Below are 19825 nucleotides of genomic sequence, written 5' to 3'. Positions count from 1 at the left end.
GTTATGCATCCATAAAATAATACCACATTATTCAGTTTATTACTGAAAATACCTAAAGTTAAAGAATTTGAAAGGCAAAAGGAACCAAGAACAAAAGTGTCGAATCAATATAATGAAGGACTAAGTATGATATAGATGCAGCAGTACATTAATTATACTAAAATTCCCTTGTATTTGTTCTTACCCAAAAGAATAGGCCTTCTTGTGTAGCATTCCACCACTGATTATCTCTGTTAATGCACTGACTTTATTTGGAATACACACACTTTCTCAGATTAGTGCATGTAAATGTCAATACATTTCCAAAAGCTGGCAAAGAAATTTTGAGCTTGAGGTTTTATTATGGATTTTATTTCACTATGATGAATGCATGAAGTCGTTGTTGTATAAATAGGTTGGGATGGGTGGATTTTCTTTAAAGTTCAGTTTATTCTCCATGTAAGTAGTCAAGGCTGTAATCCTTTAATTTTCTGTGAGTCTGAACTAATGACACAGTGGTTTAAAAGATTACGTAGGACTTCTGTCACAAGACTAAAGCAGCACAAATAATGGGTGAACAGCACAGAAATGTCTGCGTTTCTGTCCTGGAAAGACTGGCTTGCATGTGTTCAAAGCGGTGGCACTGTCTCACATATCAATAATTCATTTAGATCTCGACATGCACTGCACAGAAGACGCAGATGCTGAAGTGACTGGCTCTCTTAAAACAAACTTCAGATACAAAAGCTCCAGATAAGTTTGATTGATTTTATTTTCTTTCATGCAATTTGTTCCACTACATCCCAAACAGAAGATATGTTCAGGTAACAGCAGAAAAACAATCTGACCTAATCTTTTTGAGCCATTTCTCAGCAAGTTAAAACAATACAAAATAAAACAGAAAAATCCAACAAATCTCCTTTATATGTTTTAGTTTGATCCACAACAGACTGGGTAAAGTTAAAGTTGGATTTAGTTGTCTTTTATCTTTTTAGGCCCCAATTGCTGCAGTGATACAGTGATCTCTGTTTTAGTTATTTTATCTCCAATAGGCAGATTATGATACACACAATGTGGCTATTAAATAACAAGACTCTGCTTATGTAAATCGAACCAGAGCACACATGAGTGAGCAGGAATAATAGAGCAGTCAGTTAGCAGAAACAAACCTTTTTGTTTCCCTCTTACATCTTCTGTTTCACTTCAATGCATTGTTTGAAGAAGGTGTGTTGTAAACATTTGGTGTCCTACATGTTATAAAAAGGGTCAGATAAAATATTGAGATAGAGGGAAACTGAATCCAACACCAACTGGATGGACAGGAATTCATGTCTTGTCTATTAGTCACACAAGAGATTTTGTAAGACTTGAGAAACAATGATGATGAACACTGGGGACCTCATATGCAAAAATCAATTAACAATCCCTTGATTGATGGAGGGCATCAATCCAATGAAAGCAAGCCCAACTATGAAGCGATGTTGTTTGTTTTCTTTAGCATTAATTATGTAATTATAGGGAAGTGGCATCCAGATGAAGCAACTGTGAACCAACACTGTTAACAAGTTTTAGAAAAGGCCAAACAAAAAGAGGCCACAGCTTTGGGGAAAATGGTTTCATTCTCCTCCAGGATGATTGCACTCAGTGCTCTCTGTGAAATATCTAAAAAAAAATTGCTCTAAAATCAAGTGTGCACTCATGTAAATAGTTTTCAATCTAAAACCAGAAAAAATCAACAAGACAGCACTCCTTTAAAGACCAGAATATAGTGGAATGAAGCTGCAGAATGGGAAGTGAGTTGAAATGTGAGTTTCACTCATTAGAAATTAATCACATGATTAATCTCATTAATTAACAGCCACACGTCACATCCCTCAGTTGCACTATGACTCCTTCTTGCCTGTGTTGATATTAGTGGTACCTGTGGTCTCCAGCTCATTTTAATGTGAGATCTCCCAAATCAAAGCTAATGCTAACATGTTAGGTGTCAGATATGAAGCAACCCCTATCACGATTAGCATTAACTTCAACCTAGGACTGTACTGGAAGGCTGCTTCAGCTCCATCACTGATGGTATTGAGGTTGTCCTGCAGGGGGTGACAGAAGCACACATCAGTGGTTTGCTTTGAGATCATTTGTATGTCTGTACTTCATTCATTCATTCATTCATTCATTCATTTTAGAAACAGCAGGGCTGTTCATTGCTGAGACATTGTGATAATCAAAATTTAAACTAAGCAAATTTTTAAGAGGATGGATTGTAAAGAAAATAACCTTTCATTTTCTTAAAAATATTCTTTTTAAGTTTGATCAGATACTAAATTTTGTTTGTGAACTTTTTTTTTCTTTTTGACTGAAGATTTACAACATAGGTGTGCAAAAGGAGATTTTTAACTCTGCTTAAATCTAGATTTAAAAGAAAGCTTTGGGAAAGGCAAAATCCATGCTGACAATTCAATCATTTCTGATAAAAATCTAAATTTTCAACACAATTTAATCAATAATTAGGAAACAAATATACAGTCTGGGCAATCTGACTGTGAAATTTGACTCTTACTGATGTTTTCTTTTAAACAAGATACCATCCTTGTGCCTGCTTTTCAGTCCAACATCTGCCGTAACTTTGTTTGGTCTAAGCAGAAAGTTTACTGTTAGCCTGACTAATTTGTTACCCTCTAAATTGTACATAGCAAGAGAAATTAGACTATTCACCTGGACAAGATAAAAAAGACTAAAAAAAGGTTTAGGTGAGTGGAAGCCAGAACCATCTTAAAAATTCACATCTCATCAGAAACAAAGTGAGCAATAACAGGATGTAACAGGTGCTGCCATGTCAACTCTGGTTTATAGAATCAAGATACAAATCTAAGCCGACATATATGGTCAGGAAGTCTGGGTGTGAATGTGTTTATAATAATGGTAGATATGTGGCTACTGACCTGTCTCCACATCGACAACACTTCCTCTTACAAGTGCTCACTTTGCTCAGCGCTTCACTCGTTAGTCTTCTCTCCACCCTCTGCATTTCTCTTTTTCTCTCTTCCGTTGAGTAGTAACCCAGCATGTGGGTTAACATGTCTTTTATATTCTTGTGTGACTCATGTAAAATCCCCTATTCAGAAAAAGAAAATCATGCAATACATCTTCAGCGACATGACATTCGTATTTTATGTAAATGCTGCCTACAGAAGAGAATAATTCAGACGGGTAACTTACTCTTATTTAATATGTCAGGAAAGTAAATGATGACAGCCTGACATATTCATTTGAAATGATTTTAATCTTCAAATTTCCCCTTTTTACAGCCTTTTTGATGAATTTCAAATGAAATATTTGGACTTTTAATCAAGCTGGAGATAATTTAGACCGCAAAGGATTGCATTAAAGAAATGTTTATATAGAAGTTTTTAAAAACTTTGAAGTTGTGATTATTTTTTTGCCTCAGTTTTTGTGACTTTGCGCGTATTATTTCCTTCTTAATATATACATGACTATCCACAATTTTATTGTACTTGCAACTGTATAATGAAAAGAAAGCCCATTATATTCTGTTATCCATAACAAAGGAAATACAAAAAATCTCCAAATATTCAATCTTCCTGTTGTTTTTCTAAAGCACCTTTGACAAAAATCTCAACCTCAAGTATGTTTGGGAATGACACTCTAAGCTCCAAGCTTGGAAGAGTCTCAATCTTCTTTGGCAGGAACATTGAAGCTAAACCCGACTGGATGGAAGAAATCAATATTCTTCCAAGTTTCTACTGGGTCATGTGACCCTGAGCACTCATTATGTTCTGTATATTTCTGCACTGATTTCTCCATTATAAATGGTTTTCCAGCTCCTATCACAGATCTTTCCCAAAGAATGATGCTGCCATCACTGTGTTTGACTGCAGGAATTAATTAATGATGTTCAATACATCAGATTCTCTGCACGTAATGGTGGAAGTTGTGGCAACACAGTTTAGTCATTCTTCCAACAGACTAGCTGGTCTGAAATAATCTGAAGGGGATCAAATCGTGAAAATAGGTTGTTTAAACAAAACAAAATAAAAAAAGAGACAAAATAAATAATATTGTGAACTCTGATTGCATTTCATAATCCAGTCTTTGTCTTAATAGAGATCAAACTTTGAGTATGTTCAAAACTTTTTATCAGGATTGAGATACCTGGGATTAAACAAAGAAAGAAAAATAAGAATAAAACAATAATGTTATAATATTCAAATACCACAGTAAGCCATATTTATTTACATTTTCTTTTCATTGTGTTAGACAGTTGTAGTAATAAAGCAGATTTAGATGACATTAAGTAAAGTAAGATTATATTTTTGTAAAATAATCCCCCAAATAGCTGTTTATAATAATAATAAAAAAATAAGATAAGGCACCTGAGTGTTAAAAGAAAAAAACATTAGAAGGCAACATTTTTCTTTTTGGCAGTAACTTTTTATTCTATTAAAAAGCAAACAATAAAGACTTAAAGAGGCCTGGATTTAAAGTATACACTATGGTTAGAGTCCAAGTTAACTTTTTTGGTTTACGAATCTTGAAAATTTTGCATCTGGATCAGGATGACTCGGTTCAATGCTGCTTCAACAAACTGGCACAAAAGTAAAACTGATGACTTGATCCTGGATAACAAAACATGGGATTTCCATTATATAATTCAGATCCACACGAGACTTTGAACCACTGAACCCAAAGGATGATGCTTCTTGTGATCCAAGAGTCATTCAGGTGCCTTTTAGCAAATTCCCAGCAGGCTGTCATGTGCCTTTTACTGACTGATGGTCTCTGTCTGGCCACTCTACCGTAAAGGCCTGATTGGTGTCCTGCTTATGTTTTTCTCTTCTGTAAGGTCCTATGATCTCCACAAAGGCACAGGACACTTATAGTGACTACTGGCATATTGGTTAGCAATTAGATGAAGACCAGACTCCTAAAATGTTTTACTTTAGTAATTGATAAGTCAGATCGAAATGTTTTTTTTTTGTTTTGTTTTTTTCCCTCTTTGGAATCTTCTTTGCTTGAAGTGCTGCAGAAATGTTTTTGACACGATCTTGTCTTGCCAATTTTCTGGACTATTTTCTCATCATCACACTTATATGCACCATCAGCTGTGAAATAAAAACAGATGTGATTGTTAAATGTGTCCAAAAATGTTTTTAAGGTACAGATAGATTCCAGTCAAGCTGTAAGAGCAGAGCAAGGATCAATGATGGAACTGAGATTCATCAGATATCAGCTGTCAGTGTAATAAAAAATGAAAAGATTACATTCACATTTTTTTTTGTCTGTGTGTGTATGTGTGTGTGTGTGTGTGTGTGGGTGTGTGTGTGTTACAAAACACTCCAAAACTTGAAAAGATAGGTATAGATTTGGCAATCTGCGAAAAAATACATCTACCAAATCCATCAAAAGTCTACATTGTGGAACATTTTCAGAATACATTTCCTCAACATACATTTGTGAAAGCCTTCAATACCCCATTATAAACAGTGAGATAATCAAAAGAGAATCAGATTCATTTAAATATGAGAATCTGGCATCCCTGTGAGAATATGGCATGACTCGGAATCATTGTTGGATTGCTGTAATCTTTGGGTGCAGACGGTAAAGCAGGTAAAAACAGGTATGATTCTGTCTTTGATATCACTGCATGGACTCAGAAATACTTGAGGAAATCACTGTCTGTGAACACTGTTCACTTCTATAAATGCAGGTTGCATCCTTGTCATATGCCTTGTCTTCTGAACTAATAGCAGAAGATCATCCAGCTTCTATTAGGGTTCAGCTCAAAAACTTGCATCTCTGATGGTATGAAGGGACATTATATGAAAAAGGCAACTTGCATATCTGGAACGGCAACATCAAGGTCTTAGAGCAACAAACGCTCCCATCCAAACAATTTCTTCTTGCATATTTAAGCAAGACAATGTTAAACTGCATACATGATAAGACCCTTGACTGTTGAGCAACTAATGATACTAGAAAAGAGAGACAATGACAGAATACTTTGAATAAAGTAGTAAAATGCTTAATTTTTCATGTGTTTTTAAAATGTTCTTTTGTGAATAGAAAATTTATCAAATCTGCAACTCAGTCAGTGTCCCAGCTTTTTGGAATCTAGGGCTGTATACTGCCAAGCTATGGCAGTGTAAACTCAAAGCTTGTCAACTTGTGGTGACTGTTTCTTTCCATTCAGAAACCAGACTGAGTTTCAATCACTTGCCAACAAACTCATTATAAATCCATCCTTAGTTATCCTGTTTTGGTGGTGGCTGTAAAAAAAATTTTTAACACAACCTGCTTTAATCACTTAAAACTCCACCAAACAGCAATTTTGAGATGTTAAAATTTACAACTACAAATTACTTATTTTATGTTTCTATAATGTTTCTGGAGCTGCTTTATCACTTATAACATTGACAATTTAAGCTCTGAAGAGCTCCTCTATTTCCTCTGTGCATTGCAGTAGAGGACAATAAAAACTATCTGTATCAGCCATTTGTCCCATCTAGTTTGTTTCAACTGTATCCAGTTACTTAAGTAAATCCAAGCGCTAAGAACAATATAGGAGAATAACTATGTGATATAAATTCAGCTTTACTGGTTTACAGTTAATTATTTGCTCAATATACGTGGAAAAATTGCAGTCAAATTTATAAGTATATCAGATCACAATTTGGAAATTGTCCCTTTATTATATTTTAATAAATTTACTACTATTTAGTTACTAAATACTCTCATGTTTAGGTGTTTACCTTAACAGATACAAAGAAGAATCCATTTCTTATCAAGCCACCTGTAACCTGAACATTATGACTGTACAGGGTCGTGAAATGAATTAGATTTCTGTTTGTCAGTTATGGGAGTGTCACCTGCGGGGATTTTGAAAGAGACCCTTTTCCACTAAATGACTAAAGGATGCACATTAATCCTGGTTACACAAATCTTTGCCACACATAAAATGGCCCAGACATTTTTGCCTACAGAATTTGATTGTAGTAACTGATTAACCAAGTCAATGTTCTACTTTCGAGAAGCCAGGTGGCTCCCCATCCTTTCTCGCTATCCCCCACCCCACCAGTCAGCTTCAAACACCAACACCAGCACTGTATGAGTTACTTCCTGCACGCTTCAGCCTCATGCAAACATTCTTTCTTACATTTTTCATCTGGACTTCTGTCATGTACATCACATTCCTGTGAGTGTGTCAAAGAGAAAACACAAGTAATGATGTAAAAGTTAAAAGGGAAAACACTGAAAGTACATGAAGAGGTGGGGGAAGAAGCATAAATGCAGCTGGGGACACCCCTTTCACATACTGGAAATTCACAACTGTTGAAGCACAGTATTTGCTTCTTCTGTCTGCCTCACTGTCTCCTTCTAAAGTTAGAAATGTATGAAGTCACTTTATACGCTTGAAAAAAAAGGGCTTAAAAATATTGTGTGAGTATGTGTTTTGAGAGATAGAAAGTGTGTCTGTCACATCAAAGAAAAGCCAACATCCTTTTGGGTATTAACAGGAAAGCAGATCCTTATCTTCTCTTGAGCTTAAGGGATAAAACATGAATTTTTCTCTAAGCATTTATCACCTTCCCTTCACTTATAACATCACCTACTTTCGATTCTTTTATAAGCTACAACTGAGGAAACAAAAATGAAAGCCTGTCTCCAAGTTTGTGCATCAGAGCAGAAGAAAAGTCTTTTTTTCTATTTCTGCTGTACCGACATCTGTTTCCACGTGGGCAACACGAGGGCCTAACTTCATTCTGCTTTCCTGTCATATGTGGGATATGCATGAGAGATCCGTCAGACATACAGCTGATACAATCAGATAACATTTCCAGCTCTCAATTGCGTCATCCTGTCTTAGTATGTGTGTTCACAATGTGTAACATATGTTCTCTGGGCAAATTTCAGACAAACCACAAAGATTTAAATGTTACATACCTCTCAAGATATGTAAATTTGATTTTCATGACATCACCAACATCTGTTCAGAGCCAAACCGATTATTTCTTTACAATAATTGCAAAGAAAAGGCATCAGAACAAAGAAGCAGCAACTGTTCTTTCTCCATACAAATACTTGGTTAAACCCCTATCAAAACCCCTGGGCCTAAAATTAGCAGTTACAGGAAGCGTAGGTTCAGAGGTAGAACTGAAAAGTGATTATGATTCAGTTCCACAAAGTAATTTAAATAAATGCACATTTCTCTGCTTTTTTTTCATTGGATGTGTTTTTCCATGTATAGAGATCCCCTTAAAAGAGTTTCAGTGTCTGTATGTGAGACATCATCTCAACCCATTCAACAAACATTGTCCTGAAGATTTATATATATATATATATATATATATATATATATCAAACAACCTCAGAACCCTCTTGAAGGAGCTGGAGAAGTTTTATTTTAAGGAATGTGCAAAAATTCCAAAAGCTTGATGCATCAAGCTTATAGAGACATATCCAAAGAGACATGCAGCTGAAAATGCTGCAAAGAGGTGATTCAAAAGAGATTTATCTCTGCATGCCTGACTTTACACACACTTACAGATGTTCTATTTTTTTCTTTTTTAATTGATCAGTTTGGACCGTCTGTGTTTTGTTTTTTGTTTTTTTGTTGTTTGTTTTTTTACAACAAATACCCCCCAAAAATTAAGAAGAAAAAGAACTATTATGCCAAGGAGGGGGCATACTCTCGCAAGCGACACTAACATTATGAAGAACGTGTGTGTGTGCTCCTGACAGCAGCCAAGCCGCTTTAATGGTAGCTTTGCTGTCGATAGTGTTTGAATCTGGGTATGGGAATGAATAAATGAGAAAAGGTATTTTAATATCACTGCCAAAACTTAAAAGTGTAACTTCTGCTTCAGTGGCATGTGCAGATTCTAAAGCATTATACTGTGGCTCTTGAAATACTTGTATTCCACAGACCCATATGACTTCCCACAGGAAGGTGCTGTTTAATACAGGTTGGCTGCTGTCCAGGCACGGCGCCAGGATTTTTTTTCTCCTGGTGCTAATGAGGGACTTGACCAATACGTGGGGGTGCTAAGAAAATAACAGATTTCCATGACTTAGGTAACTTTATACATAGGTTATCGATTTTTTCAATAAAAGTGGCTAAGATACACAGCAATTTAACTGAATTAGCCAAAGAACATTCAGCAAAATAACCAGGCCTACAACGAGCCACAAAGCAACGGCAAAAATGTTTTCACGTGGAAAGGTGCAAGATTCAGCACCAGACAGCGACCACGTGATAAACAAGCAACACATACAGAATGCAACAAACGCATTTATTCTACATGCATAATTAATGAAATCAACTATGCATTGCTTTTATTGCCTCGGATCACAACATAACTTAAGAAATTAAACTGATTGCGAGATAAATTTAACATACTACACAGTGCAGGCGCAACGAGAAGTGCAAACAATTTGTATCTAATGATTCGGACCACCTCAGCCTAGCGTGAGTTTCAACAAAAAGTTTCCGCCCGCCCTCTGTCCCCTCTTAATCAGTGCACAGAAGAAACATGCAAGCGGAGAATCTCCGCAAACTGTTTTTAAACTAATACATTCCTTTATTATAATATTATATATAAATTCATAATTATATTTTTTATAATCTAATTTCTTGGGGGGGCTTAATGGGGCTACACAGATTTATCACGGGGCTGTAGCACCCCCTAGCCCCGGTGTGGCGCCGTGGATGCTGCTGTCACCATTTTGCAAATAGATAGCATACTATCCTGTAAAGCACTATGTCAAATTTATGTTTTAGGATATATTGTGGCGTTCAGTTTGATGGATTTCTAATTTGAAGATCGTGATTGTCAAAATCTACTGTCTAATTTACTGTTTCTCCTTTGCTGTCTTCAGGGACCACTGCCCTGCATGTTTTAGTTCTGTCCAACTCTAGTACACCTGATTCAGATTAATTGAATTGCTTGTCAAGTTCTTTGCAAGCTTGTAAACGAGCCATTCATTTGAGTCAGGTGTGTTAAAGATGTACACCTCTAAAACATGCAGGGCAGTGGTCCCTGAGGAACAGGATTGAGAAACTCTGGTCTAATTATTTTTGTCATGTGTTCTTTCCCCTGACCTTCTAGTCTGTATTCTTTTGTTGCCTTATGCTCAACCTATAATATAATAATATACAATATTTTGACTGTAATATACAAACCTACTTATCCTTATAATGCATAACAATATGTAGGAATAAAATGACTTTGTATGGACATATAGTTTGTAGATAGTTTGTAGATGATCAACAAATCAATGTAGTCAAAGCGAGGAGCCTCTTGGAGCTGTTTAGACTTTTACTTTTATTGCTGCAGGAAGTTTAAGTCCCACACAGTCAAACACTCCCTTGATTTTTTGTGTGTTACATCATTAAGACAAAATCAACTATCTGGGGATTTTTGTTTGATTATGCAGAGCACCACCTACAGACTCAGAAAGATGACGTTGGAAGCTACTTGGTGTGTTTTTTAAGAAAGAACCTGCCGCGTTATGTTTATGGCTGTGACGACACTAAATCAGTTTCTGTAAGACTTTGTGTCTTACCCAAAGATTTTACATCACAAGTGGAGTGATTCAGTTTATTTGGAGTTTATTTTTGTATTTATTTTAGTGTCCCATGAAAAATACCACAATTCATGGTCCCATTTTAGGTGAGTGGTCGTTTGTCTTTCTGTGTTGACCCTGTGTTGGATCGGCAATCTCTCCAGGACTGCACCCTAACTCTAGCCTGCTACCTGCTAGGATAGGTTTCAGCCCATTATTCAGCCCCAAATTAATAAGCCTCTTTGTCATTGTCTGTTATGTCAGCACTTTAAGAAAGTCCATCTGTTATGACTGATGACTTAATACCATCAAACATCCTGGAAATTCCTATAATTCCAGGGAAAGAAAAAATTTATATGGCCTGGCTGTCCAACAGGTATTGGATCCTGAGGAAGAGCGTCTTTTGTGCTCTTCCTCTGAGGTTCAGTGTTCACCTTGTCTAAGGCAGGCACCACCCAACATGCAACAGGAAGTCAGGCCATCACGACAACGGAACGTCAGCATCAAGAAAAGCGCCACAACCGAAAAGAAGAGCCAACCAGCTTTTTCATGTGAGAAGTAATGGCTTCTGATGTCTTTTAAACTGGAAACAAGAAAATGAAGCAAATGCTTACAAATCATGTGTTTTATACGTTTTTAATCATTAAGCTTCTCCATGACTAAAATCTTTGGAATAAAACACTAATAAAATTCCATGTGAACACAAATTGCTGGTAGAACTGGAGGTTAGTAGGAATATTTCTGTATTTTCTCCTGCCAAAAATCTTGTAGTGATATAACTCAAGAATCTGCAATGTTGATGTGAAGACTATGTATACATTCAGTCAAGGGCCGTTGCTATCACACAGCTTCAAACAGATGTAATTTTACAAATGTGGGTCAAGGAGACTTAAAAGAAACTTTTTCAGGAGAATTTGTTACAAAGTGACGCTGATTTGCCAGATATGGACATACAATTACATTAAGCTACCTAAATTATCTTCTTTCAAATGAACTTTAAAGATGCATTTGTGTTTTTTTAACAAGGCATATGTAGGGGGGAAACCATGGAGAGAAAATAACAAAACAATAGATTTCCTCCTCGTTTCCAGAATGAGCTACACTGCCATCTAATGGTAAAGATCAGCTATTGCAACATTAGGTTTCAATATTTGCTATAGCTTTGCACCATGGCACAGCAGTCAGAGAACACTCACATTTAACCTTGTCAGCATTTTAATGTTAAAGTATGAGTTTCCTTATCATCCATATATAGAGTCCCATCCAGCATGGAAACTGGAGGACATTAAGAGATTTTGATACATCCATCAGGCGTTTGTTCAAGTGTGTTTAACTATTGCTGTTGTTTACCTTTTTTAAACATGACCAGGTTTCATGTTCCTGGGAGAGCTGAGAAAAGTGATCATAAGTCATATTGTAATTCTGGATAAAATACGTGTTCAGCAAGCCTCAACATGTGGCTGCTCTAAAGGTTTGCAAGGGAAAAGCAGCCCTAAAGAAAAAAAAAGGATCAAGCAGATAGAAAGTGAGCACATCAGAAGACGACTGCGTTAAACTTTGATCTCTCAAAAACAACAACAAAAATAAAGCAACTTCATCACAGTCAGAGAATTTAGATGCAGAAATGAAGAATTTAAAACTCTCATTATCAAAAACACTGATGAAAAAAAGGCTGTCTGTACTCCCAGAGGACGAGAAGCTTCTCTAACAACCTCGCAGGAATGGAAATAAGACTGCTCGGGGTGAGTGACTTAGTGAACAAAAAAGTCCTGTTATTGATGAACTACGGTAAGACAAGAGCTTTTTTAGAGAGACAAACAAGAAAGAGAATGGCTTGAACATGATGGTGGGAATGATCAAGTCTGGGGGTGTTTTTCCTGCCTTGGAGCTGGACACCCGCAAGTTATTGAACCCAGTCTGATCAATGAGAAGCAGCTCAAAAGTTTAAAACAGTAAAAGAAGAAGTATTTATACTCCAGCAGGTTTATTGCCCCAAAAACATTTCAAAGCTTTATGATTTAAAAAAAAAAAAGAAAAACAGACAATGTCTTGCACATTGGCTGTTTTGAAAGAAGCTCTAGGTGAAAAAAGTAGCAACAAATGTGAGAAAAGTCATTTTCATCACTGCAGCTAACTCACAACTGTGGTACCTGTGGAAGAAATTTTATAAAATTATAAGAAAAAAAAAACTTTCAAATGCTATGTAGTTTAGAGGCAGAAGAAATTTTGTGTATATACTGTTATCTTTGGTAAGACTTTTGTCATTTTGTTATGCACATCAGTCTGTGCACATAAAATGGAGTAACTGTGTGTCCACCCCCTTGAATATGTGTAATAGTGTTAGACAGGAGAGTATTTTGTCTCCTCTTTTGTTTAATGTCTATATCGATGACTTGTCAATGCTATTAAATGATTGTGTAACAGAATGTATATTTGGTGATTTGATGTATGGAGATGATCTACTGGTCTTCTCTCCATATAGTGCTGGCCTTCAGCAGTTACTGAGGGTCTGCTCTTAGTATGGTTTACAGTTTGACATTAATTATATTGCAGGAAAGAAAATTTTTTTAATGTGTCTGGTACATATGTACTGTGTTTAAATACTTCGGGCATTATATTTCTGATTATCTGTCTGAAAATATATACGCAAGTCTATATGTTGAGCTTTAAATTCTGTATATTCACTGTTCCAGTGAAGATTGGCCTGTTTAAAGCCTACTGCACTCCAGTGTACGCTGCCTGTTTGTGGAAGAAAATGGACAGTGTAGCGTACACTGATGGAATGAGGCTGATGCTCAAGATGCCAAGATGGAACAGAACAACCCAAATGTTTTTTTAGTGTTGGTGTACCCACTTGTCAGGCTAGGTTGCGTAATCTCATATACAGTTGTATGTTTAGGTTAAAGGACTATACAAACGGCATAATCGTATCTCTAACTGATCCTGTATTAAGCTTAGTTAAGTTTTACCCAAAGTTGTGGAATTTATTGCCGTTTTAGCCTTCATGTAAACTTGTGACACTGTGGACTTTTTCTTATTTTTATTCCTTTTTTTTTTACTATGGACACATGTGGATCTTTAATAAGTGAACTAACTAACTAACTAACTAATTAATTAATTAATTAACTAACTAACTAACCAACTATATTCACCCACTTTGCCGTTTTAAGCCCATAAAGCAGAAGTTATTTTAAGCATAACAGCTGATAAAGCTGCTGTTAAACAAATGGGAACTCAAGTCTGACAAGATTTTACTTGGACTCGGACTCCAAAGACTTGAGACCTGACTTGGACTGGTGATTTCAGACTTGTGAACAATCTTTATTTGTAATCTTTTCCTCGTGAAATCCTCTTTGTCAGATCCCCTGTCTGTTGGACATCAAGTTGAGCTTGTCCTTTTGTACTAAAATAATATTAATACCATCAGTTTGGCAATCACTGAATACATTCAAAAGAGGAATGAGACATTTACTGAACACAGTGAATTGTTCACTTAAACTACTGGGTTTGCCATGACACAACCCAGATAATTTTAAACTGAGGCCAATAAACAATTAGACATAAAAAATATAGGTTATTCTATGGGTCATGTACTAAATAGTAATTATATTAATGCTGATTATAATAGCATACATAACTTTTAAGTCATCACCCACCTTCAACCGCAGTATAAGTTCAGAAAAGTTCTCTTTCATCACTGCCTGTATGGTCCAGATGAATTTAAACTCTTATACTTTAAGAGCATATTTACTAATCTGAACACTTTTCTGTGTTCATCTATAGGTTTTTTCCAAATTTAGTAAAGCAAAAGAAATTGTCAAGAGGAGAGGGACCGAGCATTTGACAGTCTAAGCCAAGGGTAAGCAAGTTTGGTCCTAGAGAGCCGAAGTACTGCAGGTTTTATATTATATGTGTCCCTGCTCTAACACACCTAATTCAAATTAAATGGATCCTCCAACTTATCAAGTTCTGCTCAGTGATTCATTTTTTTAAATCAGCTGTGACGAAACAGGAAAACAACTAAAACTTGCAAAACTGCGGCTCTCAAGGCCGAACATGTCTACTCCAGGTCTAAGCTAATGATCTGTGCTGTTACAAAATGCTGTTAAATAAAGGGTTAGTATGGATTTTAAATGCCCTAGATATTATATTGCAGCAAAACAAGCAGACCAGATGGCAGGTGTTGCATGGCAGATTACTCATTTAAAAAAAAGACTTCAATTTGAGTCTCAAAAGTTGTGTTTGTTTAAAATGAATGTTTGTGATGTCTGCGAGGAAGTAGGGGTGTGTTTTGCAAATACAGGAAAGTAAGAGAGAGAGAGAGAGAGAGAGAGAGAGAGAGAGATTACTTTTTAAACAGCCAGTGGTAACTCCCTCTCACATCAATTTCTTCCACTCACACAGCAGATAAGGAAGGTAAGAACCAAGCTTCATAATTGGTATCCAAATTATCTAAAGCAACTTTTTACCACTGGCTATAAGAAGAGGGCTGAAAATTTTGTTTATTAGATTTAGTAGTAAATGTAGATTCTGGGAAAAAAAATCATGAGCTATTAACCCACAATTGTGGGTTAAAAACAGTAGTAATCATTAACTTTGTCATATGATAGTACTTTTACTCTGTAGTCCAAGAGATGTGCTCATTATCAAAAGAATCCTTGCATGCTGCTACACACAAACAGGTGTGGTGCAGATCAAGACACAACGTGGGGATACCTGAACTAATACATTCCTTTCATTTTAATCATTACCATTATTGCTGTGTGTTTGTGCTATACATTGCATGAATTGGTAGTTATGGGAACAAAAATACCATCACAGGGTAACATTGTCCGGAGGCTAAATGTGGTCTCTTGCATGGCTTAGCACTATGTTTTTAAAGGAGAAAATGTTAGGGTTGTGTGCAGGTCTTTATGGTTACAGCTACATGTATGAAAAATTGTATTAGATTAGGAAGAAGTGACAAAATGAATGCTAGGAAGGAAGTCTGTGTTGCCATAATGTTTTGTGATTAGGACATCTACTTCTCAAATTTTTTGGGCAATCGAGAAATGTGCAATCCATATGAAACCATGCATGTTACTCATTTTCCGTTTTTGGGCAGGACAAAATTTCAAAGAAAAGCAGCAAAGACCATGCATACCAATGTATACTGTGTTTCAGGTCTTGTCCAGCTTGACATAATCTCAGTGGCCAACATGAATGGTACACAGCCTCTAAGCAACACCAGCAGCATTTGGCAGACAGATGCTTCAAGAGGAATCCAAATTGCAGTTACCTCAATCATATTTCTGGTGAGAAACATTGTGCATGAAATACTGAATACACTATCAAAGCACACAGGACTGGAGACACTGAAAAGGGGGCTGCATAATGGGATTGGGGTCTTTTTATGGGCCAAAAATAATGCTTTTCTTATAGTCACTCATCTATCTGTCTTAGTCATCTTTACAAAAAAAAAAAAAAAATCACTCTTGATGAATATTACACTGCAAGTAATCTACTAATATTTTTAAATTTCTGTCAAACATTTAGAAAATATGCATGTTTTTTGTTGTGATTTAGACCAGGAAAAAAATATATTAAGTATGTGATTTCAACCAGTAGCTGATTGACGAAGCTTAGTTTGATCAAAGGTAGCAAAATACATCAAAGCTCACAAATCAATGTTTTATTTTTTTGGCCCCTCTACTGACAGTTGTGTATAAGACCAAGTGCTGTGGTTTTCTGCGGACAGTTAATTAAGACATGTTAATTAGAGAGCTTCAGAGGTGCTTGTGCTGTCAGTGGATGCTATCTCTAGTCATAAAATAAAAAAAAAATGCCTTTATATTCTTTAGATCACTTCTAACACCACAATCTTACACATATATGAGTTCTTTTTTTAAAATCTTTGTTTCCTGGAATCTGATTAATGGTTGCTTCTTTGCTACCTCCAGGTTGGCGTACCTCTGAACGGACTAGTGGTTTGGATACTTGGAATCCGGAGAAATCGTTTCCTGGCACGCAGAGGGAGTACTGAGGAGACACGTGCTGCCAGCAGTTTCCGGATCTACGTCCTGAATCTTGCCCTGGCTGACTTGATCCTGCTCCTTCGGACCCCCCTTATGTTGGGCTATGTTATTCACAAGTTCAGCTGGCCGTTTGGAAGTGCCTTCTGCAACCTGATTATGTTCCTGCGAGGCCTGGGGCTGTATGCCTCTTCTTTCCTCCTCTGTGCTGTGGCCCTGGAGCGCTGCTTGTGTCTACTGAGGCCTGTGTGGGCTAGACTGCGACGGCCCTCCTGGGCTGTTCCTCTGGCCTGTGGCCTCTTGTGGCTTCTAGCTACCATTCTGTCTGTCCCCTATCTTCACTTTGCTAATCTCATGGAAAGAAATGGGACATACCATTGCCTGGAAAGTGGGAAATTTAATTTGGGTTTGTTTGTGACAGAAACAATAGCAGGTTTTATGTTACCACTGCTGGTGTTCCTAGGTAGTAATTTGGCTGTTTTGCTTACCATTAAGAACGCAGTGCCTCCAACACCCACCTCCTCCACCTCCTCACCTTCAATGGCCCGCAAGATGACCAGGATGTACCATGTGCTCTTTTTCACCATGCTCCTCTTCCTCACCTGCTGGGTCCCTTTTTTTGTTTGTCGGTTCTTGCAGGCCCTGGCACATGAACCCTCTGATCTGTATTTATCAGCACTTAAGGGCAAATACATATCTCTGTTCCTTGTGTACATAAAGAGTGCTCTTAACCCTGTGCTGTATGTATTTGCTGCCAGAGGCCTGGGCCAAGCTATCAAAGCTTCACTCATCTCCACGATTGAACGATTTTTCTATGAGGATTCTCTTGATAGCATACGAAGGAAGTCACTCAAGAACTCGCAGATGTAGCCATTACGTTTTATCAGTTCCTAACTTTTTTTGAATAATTCACGTTTTTACAATAAACTATGTTATAACGTGATGAGGGACATATTTTTTCTTTGTTTTGGGGTGACAGCGCTAGGCTTCTATATCCGTCCCAAGTCCCCCAATATGAACAGTGTAAATACATTTCAATCAAGGGGCTGAGGTACTGTAAAGCACTTTATGCTAATGTTTTCTACTTGTGTGTAAAAGTAAGAAATGTATATTCAAGTCTGTTTCCTCATAGAGAAGAATACTTCCTGTTTTGTATATGATGAATGTTATCCATTTTGCCTAAATTCTCAACATATCTGCATTTGTTCTTAAATTTGATAGAATTCTCTCCAGTACAATATAATACCAGAGATAAACACAACCAACATTAGGTGTTTCTCTTTTTCAGACTTTTTAAGAATAACTAACAGCAACATTATTTCTCATCTGAAGTTCCTCCAAATCATTGTTTGGGGATCCAGTCTTACAAGTTTTATCATTACCAGAAAAACAGTGGTTTTGATTGGATTCCCTTTGATGAGGGAACCTCGGTATGAAAGGTTTGATTTACAGATTCTACAATTTGTCAGGAGAACAGTTTGTCAAACTGTGCTTGAGGCAGATTTTTTTCTCTCAACTATGAGCAAGATAACTGCCTATGTTTAGGCATGCTGGAGGCAGGGTCATGATCACAAAAATGAATTCATGATGCATCTTGTCCAAAGGTAGGACACACTTGGAAAGAATATGAATTGTGACATTGTTGTATTGCCAGTACCTGCCCCAAGGGTAACACTCATTTCATGCATTCTAACAAGATAACGGATCATTAACCCTATAAGCAAAATGGCCCTAAAACACCCATCGATAGGAAACAGATTAAAGTCTCTTTAGAAAGCAAGCAGGAAGACATGAAGCCTTACCAAGTCCTAGACCAAATTTGATAATAGAACAAAAAAAAAAAACAAAAAAAAAAAAAAAAAACTTTTCAACTAAAAACCAGTTATTTTTTCACATAGACCTGCAGCTTTTGTATTTCTTATGATTGTCAGTTCATTCTCATTGATCTGTCCGTCCTCAGTAAGTTCATTTACAGTTTGCTCAGTGTCCTCAAGGCACAAGAGAGGCATGCAAATTCTTTCAACACAGATCAGTTACCTAGTGTAGCCTGTGGACACAACATGGAAGCTCCTACAGTTACACATAAGGTTTCAATTAAGGGCAAGCAATCCTGGTTTACATATGTTATAATCTCTCACTGCTGGCTATGTAAATGCTTTTAAACTGTCATAAGGATGCAGGTAAATGTTTTTATTATGTGAATTGCAAACAGTTTAACAAACATGTAACTATGTTTTCAATAAAACTGGAAAATTTGTTTTTTAATTTAAGAAAACATTGCATTTTCTGACTGAGCAGTGTGTGGCAACACAAAAGCATTTTGTTTTACACTTTGATGAACAGAGAAATGTGCTGATAGAAAACCTACATTCTCAGCAGAGACTGTGGTCTTAATCTGCAAGTTTCCACCAACTTTGGCTAAAACATAAGCAAAAATAAATTTCATTATCTTTTTTAATTAACTGATTTGATTTATTGCTGCCTGACATGGAAATACTGTGGGGAGGGAGAACACTTTACTGGTCAGAGCGGTCATGCCCTGACAACAAAAGTGCAAGACAGTAAAATTAAATACGCAGCTGAGTTCGGCTATAGTTAGTGTGACAATAAACACCATCTTTGTCTCGGCAGGTGACAGAAGGAAACTGAGTCATAGACTGAAGGATATTTGATGTTGCAACACTTAGAAAACATTCAAGACATTTTGGTTCTGTTTACAAGCTGTGTGAGATTATTGTGCATGTAATTATTGCTGCAATCACTGCACAGAGGTTTCTCTAACTTATCTGAAATGTCTTGTTAAAAAAATGTTTTATTACAGGAGAACTACAGAAATTATGGAAATGATTTAAGCACTTGTGAGTTAACATGTAGTCTTAATTGGCTGCTTCAGTCATAATCTGGCACGGTTATTTGTGCAACAAGAAAATATGTGAGAGTCACTTTTAACAAAAAGATGGAACCTTGGAGCATGTGTGGAGACCCTAGTGAGGGTTTGTCAAACTCCCGGTCTTCGAGGGCTGCTATCCTGCAGGCTTTTGTCGTTTCCCTGCTTATCTGAATAAAATCAAATGGATCCAACAGCTTGTTATCAAGTTCTCCACAATAACTCAGTTGGGTCAAGTTTCAACATACAAGATGTTTATCTCATTGTAAATGTGCAGCAACCATAACTGCAGATCGGCTGCTGTGAAAACACTAACATTACTCATCTATTAAATACAGATTGCACTTTTCGTTGACATGTATCTGAG

At 36.7% G+C, this 19825-nt stretch overlaps 1 protein-coding gene across 2 annotated transcripts; it reads left to right on the top strand.

Moving 5' to 3' along the window:
- The first annotated feature begins 12082 nt into the window (after nt 1-12082).
- On the top strand, nt 12083-18385 carry LOC121645771 (C3a anaphylatoxin chemotactic receptor). Of its 2 annotated transcripts, none has more exons than XM_041994465.1 (3): nt 12083-12302; nt 15724-15854; nt 16500-18385. In XM_041994465.1, the coding sequence occupies exons 2-3, from the start codon at nt 15759-15761 to the stop codon at nt 17439-17441; spliced, it is 1038 nt and encodes a 345-aa protein (XP_041850399.1). In that variant the 5' UTR covers nt 12083-12302; nt 15724-15758; the 3' UTR covers nt 17442-18385. The 2 variants fall into 2 exon arrangements, with proteins under 2 accessions (XP_041850399.1, XP_041850406.1); XM_041994472.1 differs by lacking the exon at nt 12083-12302 and adding an exon at nt 14941-14976.
- Nucleotides 18386-19825: the final 1440 nt, after the last annotated feature.

The sequence above is a fragment of the Melanotaenia boesemani genome, chromosome 1, assembly GCF_017639745.1.
Source record: "Melanotaenia boesemani isolate fMelBoe1 chromosome 1, fMelBoe1.pri, whole genome shotgun sequence".
In the NCBI taxonomy this organism is placed as follows: domain Eukaryota; kingdom Metazoa; phylum Chordata; class Actinopteri; order Atheriniformes; family Melanotaeniidae; genus Melanotaenia; species Melanotaenia boesemani.
This window is presented reverse-complemented; position numbering and strand designations above follow the sequence as displayed.

Bases quoted from the DNA above. Each gene is read 5' to 3' on its own strand.
- LOC121645771 (XM_041994465.1), top strand. From the start codon at position 15,759: ATGAATGGTACACAGCCTCTAAGCAACACCAGCAGCATTTGGCAGACA. The intron at 15,855-16,499 runs GTGAGAAACATT...TGCTACCTCCAG, and splicing joins TTACCTCAATCATATTTCTG to GTTGGCGTACCTCTGAACGG.